The 8111-nt window shown below is 44.0% G+C and overlaps 1 protein-coding gene across 1 annotated transcript; it reads left to right on the plus strand.

The window, feature by feature from the left end:
* The first annotated feature begins 73 nt into the window (after positions 1 to 73).
* On the plus strand, positions 74 to 7892 carry RPA3 (replication protein A3). Its single transcript, XM_075922323.2, has 4 exons — positions 74 to 209; positions 1532 to 1606; positions 4101 to 4209; positions 6469 to 7892. The coding sequence occupies exons 1-4, from the start codon at positions 111 to 113 to the stop codon at positions 6549 to 6551; spliced, it is 366 nt and encodes a 121-aa protein (XP_075778438.1). The 5' UTR covers positions 74 to 110; the 3' UTR covers positions 6552 to 7892.
* Positions 7893 to 8111: the final 219 nt, after the last annotated feature.

Consider the following 8111-nt stretch of genomic DNA (forward strand, 5'->3'; position numbering starts at 1 on the left):
CCGATGTTGCCAGGGTGACTGCGGGGCTCGGGGGCCGGAAGTGCTGCTTTCCCGCCGTTCTAGGGGCGCTGCCGTGGCCATCCGAGGAGCGCGTGAGGGCGCCGCTCCACATGGGGGACGTGCACGAGGGGCCGCGGCCGCGCATCGGCACCAGTCACTTAGCGCAGCATCTCGGGCAGCCCGTCTGCTTCGTGGGCCGCGTGGAGAAGGTAGCGGGACCCCCGACTCCGGCCAGGTCCTGTCCCCGCCGCTGGCTGCTTCCTCTCACTCCCCAGGCCGGACGGTCTGGAGCCCGCTGCCTCCCTGGGTGTCCCCGGGGCGCGGTGCCGAGGTCCAGGAGCTGCGGGGCTATCGGCCGCCGCGGGAGAGCAGCATGTGGCCCCGGGCTGCGCGGCTCCCCTGGCTCGCAGCGGGCGGCTTTGGGTTCCCTCACAGCCCTTGCTGGGGAGCTGCTCTCTGGAGCCCGGCAGCACCGGGCCAGGCTCTACCAAGGGTCCTGGCCCGAGGTGTGTCAGACCCAGCGCCCAGAGTAGCTCCGCTCCGCATTTCTACCCCGGTGTCCCCGCCCAGGGCAGCTCCAGCCTCCTGGGGTCTGCTGCGGTCTGCATTGGGTGCTTGCTGGCTGTCTACGCTGCCTCCGCCAGGTGCTGATGCTATCATAGGTCGGGGACACCAGCGCATTTGGATCCAATGAATCCTTAAAAATGAGTTGCAGGGAGTTTATATTTGCCTAATGCCACAGTATTTACACAGTCTCATCCCTTGCACCTGGCAAGTAGAGCCAAATAGACTGTTTTCCTCACTCTATCTGCACAAATGAGTCTTTCCCTGTGGCTTGTTTGCTTTCAGCATTATGGTTGAATGTGCTAGGCTTAATTTTGTCACAATTTTTTACCCGTGGTGTTGTGTGAAACCTGTCTTTAGAGAATAGCCATGTTAAAGGAGTGTAAAGCACCACCTAAAAGCCACCTGTGGTAATCAGTGTCCAGCTGGAGCCTGCATAATGAACCTCTGCCCCAGTCATAAACCCCCTCTTGCACTTCAGCTCCCTGCCCCAGGCTTAGCTCAGAGCCCCTCTCACACTCCAAATCCCTTAACCCAAGACCAGAGCCTACACCCCAACCCTCTGCCTGGGGAAAGGGAGGAAGGATGGGGGAGGGAGGATAGAGTGAGCAGAGGTGGGGGTCTAGAAGGAGAGACAAGGGTATTTGGGTTTGAGGTAGATCCTAAATTGCATTTAAATTAAAAAAGTGATCTCATGCTTAAAAAGGTTTGAGACCACTGATGTAGACAGAGCCTGCAATTAGCTAAAACAAGTGATGCTTTTTTAAGTAGCCATTCTAACAGATAGGAAGGAGTTGGAAAAAATAAAGAATGTTATCTTAAATATTTAAGCTGATAGGGAATAATTCAGTTTACATACATGAGAAGACAAAGTATCTCATGCAGTTCAGAGTCAAGTTATAATTCAGAAGAAATTTGCTTTGATAGTTTGAAGTTATGTATTAAGGACTTAATAATCTCTTTCTAGATTCACCCATCTGGGAAACTTTTCATTCTTTCGGATGGAGAAGGAAAAAATACAACTGTTGAACTGACTGAGCCTGTAAGTTTAAGTGTCATTTTGGAAGTTACCTTTGTGTCAGCCCCCTCTTCCTGATCATGTACTGAAAGGTCAATAAATACCTAAAGCCAATGGCTCTCAAACTCTGCATCCAGACTCCCTTTCAATATGGTGACCAGTCCCCAAGGCAGTGGGACTCAGATTGCAAGACCTGCATGGGGCTGAAGCCCTTAAGTTTTAGCTTTGGCTCCCCAGAGCAGTGAGGCCCTGCACCCAGGCAATTTGTCTTAGGTGGTCTCAGGCTTCAGTCCGCCCTCTTAGGGCCATGAAATAATTTGTTGTCAGAACAGGGTCAGTACAATAAAGTTTGAGAATCCCTAGACTTCAGGAGCCTACTCTTTCTTGGAAACCTTTGCTTTTTTGTGTTGAGGTGTGTGTGTGTGTGTGTTTTATTTGGGCTTAGTTTTGTTTAGCTTTTGTCAATTCCTCTTGTTGGCTTTGTTCTCCTCCTTTGTAACTCTCCCATTCTAAACTATATTTCTCCCCATGCTGCCTCTTCCTCACTTAAACTGTCCCCTTGACCAAGCCTCACCCACCCCGCCCCCGCCCCCGCTAGTACTGAAATTAACAAATTTGTATTGGGTTCATTCATCTGTCTGAATTCTGTTCAAAAGTCTGGTTTCTCTCTCAGCCGCACTAGTGACTGGCTTCTCTGAATTGTCCCACTGTAGCCATTTGCACTTTTACTAATTTTCCTGCATAATGTATTCCAATTTATTACTACTTTTACTTTTCCCTTACTCACCTTTTTCTCGCCTGCTTGTCAACTTTGGGCGTTAGTATATTTAATCTTTACTAGAATCTACTGTACAGTCTATGCTCACTGTCTTTGAGATGAGCTTTCATCATCTACCTCTTAGAACACTCCTCATGTATCTAAGAGGTATTCCACTAAGTTTCAGTCAGTAGGACTTACTTTGTTGGTTTTGTTTTGTTTTAAACCTAATTTAAAAAGTTTAGGTGTTATGTATATTTTCCTTGATGAACACAAGGTGTCTTAATTCCAAAAGGACCTTCCATATTTTTACGATGAAATATTGTTTACGGTGAGTAAATTCTATTTCTGTGGCTTAACTAGATTCTTCCAAAATAAATGATCAACAGAATTAGTGTGGAAATTACATTGGCTTCCATCCTGCCTTTCGCTTGCTGGAATAATATTTTCCTGCAAGATTATCTATGCTCTGCCTTGATCTTTTAGGAGGGTCCTTATGGGTACATCTACACTGCAGGGCTAATGTCAAATTAAGCTACACAACTTCAGCTAGATCAATTGTGTAGCTTAAGTCGAAATAGCTTAATTCTGCTTTTGATGCTGTCTAAACAGCAGGAAGTCAAAGGAAGAACATTATTCCTTCGACTTCCCTTACTCCTTGTGAAATGAGGGTTACCAGGAGTCAGAGTAAGAACTCGGCTCAACATTATTTTGAAATAAAGGCTTGTTGTGTAGATGCGCACTATGTCATTTCAGAATAATGTCAGATATTCTGAAATAATGCTGCTGTGTAGACGTACTCTAAAAAGGCTTCCTATCATGTCATTCCAGAAAGATTGAAGATACCAGTGTCTGACACTGCAGTTGAGTGATGATTCCATGATTTTCTGTAAAAGAGATCATGACTATGATATAATTGTCTACCCAAAGCTTCTAGTTTTCATTATCTTAATTTCACTGCCATTTAGACAAGCTTTAAAAATCTGTACTTCGGGCTTTATGATCTAAAATAACAAACTAAGTGCAGAGACTGCTGAATGCGTCTTAATATACGTACACAAGCAATTGATATATTCTTTTATTTCCTATTGTACTATAACTCTAATATATATATATATAAAGAAGTGCTTATAGGAACAATTAAATGGCTTAAAGCACTTTACTTTGCATTGCCAATCTTTTTAATAATTTTTTTTTTAAATTTCATTACTTGAGCTTAAACAACTAATTATTAGGTGCCTAAACATAATGGATACATTGAGTGATCAGTGTGCTCCTGTATAGGCAAATATGGCTGAAACTTGTGGGGATCACTTCCTTCACAATCTGGAGAAAAGTCTGCTGCAACCGTAAAGTGCACTCAGTACGAGAACTCTTCTTCTGGTGCACTGCTGGGAAGCCGGCACTGACCTGCACCTTGCATTATTCTGTAGTGTGACTCAGCTGTATTGAAAAGGACATAACCTGCCCAGCTTCCCCTGTTTTACTAAATGTCACAATTGGACATGCTATTAATGTGTTGCCTTCAGTTTTTAGTCATTTTCTATTTCTTTCAGACAGTACTGAATTCTTTCTTGGTAATAAAGCAGTATATCTTTTAAATCACTAATTAGGTTGTATAATTATTTTTCAGTACCGTATTGTGTGAAATGGGACAGACAAATTATCATAAACATTGTTTCTTAAATTAGCTGGATGTGTAACAATGATGTGCTGAAAATAGTAAATATCTGGTGACTTTAATGTCTGTATGTTCACTAGTTAGATGAAGAGCTCTCTGGTGTCATTGAAGTGGTGGGAAGAGTTACAAATCAGGCAACCATCATGTGTATGTCATATGTCCAGTTCAGAGAAGATAAAAGTGCTTTTGGTAAGTAAGATATGCCTTACAAGAAATTTACATAATTTTTTAGATTTTAAAAATGTCCTCAGTGAAAGAAGGAGCATGTCTGCTAATCCTCTCTCATGAGTCAGGTCTGTCTGGTAGTTCCCAGTGTGGTGAATGTGTAGGAAAGAGCTCCACGCACAAGCTTCTTCCAGAAATCAATGCTTTTGATATAGAGGCTTCCATGCAATGCAAGATCTTTCTTCCAGAATTAATGAAAAAAATTCAATTACATGCAACCATTGTTCCTTGTCAACTGGGTGCTTGTGCAGTTGTTGAGGAGACATTCAAATTAGACCAGTCAACTACCCGATAAGCAAATGCTTGTCGAGTAGGAACTTGACTTGTCATTTCCCTGCCTTGCTGCCTTTATCAGAGAGAGGCAGCAAGTGGGGGAGGCAGAAACCAGTGATGGAAGGAGCCAGCTTAAAAGCTGGCTCCCTCCAGCACCATCTCCACGGGGAGGCAGAGGGCAGCAGGGAAATGGCACAAGTGGGGATTGAAACAGTCCCACTCCAGCTGATCCCAACTGCAGATGGCTCTTGTACATTTCAAAGGAAGAGACACAGAGGGGAACCTGTGACAGGGAGGAAAGCTTTCCTCCTGCTAGCACAAGTTGCTGCTGCGTCTCTCCCTTTGAAATGTACTGGAGCCGGCGGCGGCTCCTGTACATTTCAAAGGGAGTGGGACAGTGAGCATTCCCCCCCTTATCAACTAATCAAGTAGTCAATAGAAATTCTATTAACCACTCGATTAGCTGATTAATCGAAATGTAACATTCCTAATTCATGTGTCGCCCAGCTGGTTAGCAGAGTGCCCGTTGCAAGGTTTTTGTTTTTACTGGCGGAGCACTTGCCTCAGTGCACATAAAAAAATTCTGTACATTGATGGAAATAAACTTTACATATATGGAAAAGATAAGAGGGAATATTGCCTGCAGGATACAGACTTAGACTTAGCATGGAGGTTGTGTAAGTCAGTGGTTCCCAACTTTTTTGATACCAGGGACCAGCAAACTCATTCACAAACTTTTGGTGGACCTGTAACATTTTATTTGCATATTCATTTTGCACATGATGAAGATGCAGGTAAAACGTTGCCTGTCTGCCAAAAGCCCCAGAACACTCAGCACCAGCCACTGACCCCAGATTCCCCTACACCCCAACGCCTCAATGCCAGCGCCCTGTTTGCAGAGCCTCACTGCACCCAACCCTCCCAGAGCCTCCCACAGTGCCAGCCCCCAGTGTTAGCCCTGTCCCCAGAGCCCTGCCTCATATCCTCCCCGACTGTTAGCTCAGCTTCCAGAGCTTTCCAGCACTAGCCCTGCCCCTGGAGCTACTAGTGCCTGCCCCACCCCTTTCACCTAGCCATGGCTGGGATACACTTCCCACTGCCTCCCCTTCTGCCCCAGCTGCTGGGAGAGGTGTGTCCTGCCCCACCTCTCAGCCAACCAGGGCAGGGCAGAGTCTCCTCTGGCCGTGGAAGAGCACTTCCCTATGCTGCAGAAGGGCCATATGGTGCAACATCTCCTTACAGCTGTGGAAGAGCACTTCCCTGCATAACTGGAGGGCTGTGTGGAGCAGCTCCGTGCAGCCCTCCTGCCATGCAGGAAAGTGCTCTTCTGTGGCCAGGAAGAGACCCTGCTCTATCCTGGGGCTGGCTGGTTGAGAGGCAGATCAGGACACGCCACTCCCAACAGCAGTGGCAAGAGTGCTGTGCCTCAGCCCCAAGAGCCTGCTGTCCATGTCCGGATGATTAGGAACGGCTGGTGTAAATAGCCAGTCTTAATTTCAGAACCTTGAACAGAAAAGAAAGTAAAAAGATAAAAATATAGTAATGTTAATGTCCTTATGCAAGGAAATTTAAGCTAAAGAGCCACTGGGGTCTTGTACATTTCAGAGGAGGAATGTGGAACTCCACGTGCAGCCCAGGGCCATCAGGGAGGCACTTACACATTTCAAAGCGGAAGCACCCACATGGACCCCAGAATCAGTGGGACTTCCCAGTGGCTCCAGGCTGACACGGACATACCAGCTTTGAAATGTACAAGAGTCCCCAGCAGGGACTTTGTACCAACTTTTGGAGCAAACACCCTCCCCCCCCCCCCCCCCCGGGGTGCCGCAGTGATCTGGCTGCTCCCCACAAAATCCAGTAACGTGACAAGATATTTACGTCCCTTCTGGGCTAGTTAGCATTTTAATCTGTTTGTCACAAAATGTCTTACACACTTTCTCTCTCTTTCAGATCTAGTGCTTTACAATGAAGCACTGAAAATTATCCACGAATTTCCTGAATACATTCCATTTGGTGTAACAAAGAATGATTGACTTTTCTTGGCACATACCTTACAGCTTGAAAGTGGACAGTAACTCCATGGTGTAATCTTATTATTGAGCACAGAGGCTGAAATTATTTTCAGCAGAGGTGCTCAAGATATGTTTGTTGTTTGAACTGGACGCTGTAGCATGGCACTACTGACTATTGATTTGGTACTTGCGTCTTTACCAGCAGTCCAAAGTGCAGCCAATGAAAAATGTAGTTTTGTTGGAATTGAGATCTTTTCAGTAAGACAAAATATTTTTGGTTGCTTTTCATCATTTTAGATATGTTTGTGTATCCAGAGGAATGTTTTAACAAACAAAATTGGCTTCTGGTTTAAAAAAAAAAGAACCAGTCTATAAGTTTTAGTATGCTTCCACTCATGCCCTATGTATCAGGTGTTCTGTATGATATTTAGTTAGCCAGAAATGTATATTTGAAAGTAAGACATTCTATGGCAGAGGTAGGGAACTTTTTTTCTCACTTGCGTGTAGCTCCTGGCTGATTTTTCTGTAGGTCAGTGACCCCCAGTTGAGAGAGGTTCCCCACCCTAGTTCTATGGGCTGTAGCTTTAAACAGTATCTTTAAGCTTGGATAGAAAGTTCTTGTGTCTTGGAAACAGTTGCTTTCCTTGACTTTGTAATAAAGCCTCAAATCTGACTTGAATTAAATGTGTATTTTTAACATAACTATTTCTTAATGATAACTAAATCCATCACATTCAGTTGATGCCTCGTGTAATTTTAAATGTAGCCCTCCAACACAAATCAGAGCACCTATGAGATACACAATAACTACTGTTGATAAACAATTTTGAAAATATTGTTTCTAGTTATCTTTGCTAATTGCAAATGGAATTGACCTTTAGAAAACCTACTACAGCCTGCACTGTTGGCAATTTAAGCACAGGCACCAAGGACTGAAAAGGCATGAGAATGTGTTTTTAGTTGCTAAAGGTGGCCCTGCAATTAACATAGGTAGTGGCAGTGCAAGCTTTCCTACCAGTATGTTATACATAGTTTGTTAATTAACAAGATTATTCAGTTCTAAGTAGAGATGTTTTCAGAAATGAATGCTCAATAAGAAAAAAAGTTGGACTTTTTGTATAGTCTGCTCCCCAATTCATAGCTTCAGTGGCTTGTTGTTAATCAGTATTTTGGCTATCAAACCTTGTTAAAGTGTGTCTATGATGAAAAGGCCTCATTCAACTTTTCCCATATTTTGTTAGTGCTGCGTACCGACTAAAATATTTGCCCATTTTTATAGCTACTTTCCAGCTGCAAAAGGTATGTTTAAACATTTGCAGTATTTTCATTTTAGGTAGCAGGAAAATAAATGTTTTGAAAGACTGCTTTTTTTCTTCACTCACTCAGTTTGCCCCTTCATCTCACTAATCAAATCATATAATCATCATTAAAAGCTGTGCTGTTAATTAAAATTAATAACATAACAGATTCTTGAAAGGTCTAATCAGAACCTTCCTGCTAGTAAGGAAGCCTACCCCTCACTGGGAGCTAAACGTTAAATTGTGGCCACTCATGAAGCCTTGAAACCATTAGCCACAAGTT

The sequence above is a fragment of the Pelodiscus sinensis genome, chromosome 2 (genome assembly GCF_052426305.1).
Source record: "Pelodiscus sinensis isolate ZL-2025 chromosome 2, ASM5242630v1, whole genome shotgun sequence".
Taxonomy (NCBI): Eukaryota; Metazoa; Chordata; order Testudines; family Trionychidae; genus Pelodiscus; species Pelodiscus sinensis.

What these genes read in the sequence shown, in the direction of transcription:
- RPA3 (XM_075922323.2), top strand. Translation starts at nt 111, where the DNA reads ATGGGGGACGTGCACGAGGGGCCGCGGCCGCGCATCGGCACCAGTCAC. An exon ending in TCGTGGGCCGCGTGGAGAAG is followed by an intron (nt 210 to 1,531) that starts GTAGCGGGACCC and finishes ATCTCTTTCTAG; the next exon opens with ATTCACCCATCTGGGAAACT. An exon ending in AGAAGATAAAAGTGCTTTTG is followed by an intron (nt 4,210 to 6,468) that starts GTAAGTAAGATA and finishes TCTCTCTTTCAG; the next exon opens with ATCTAGTGCTTTACAATGAA.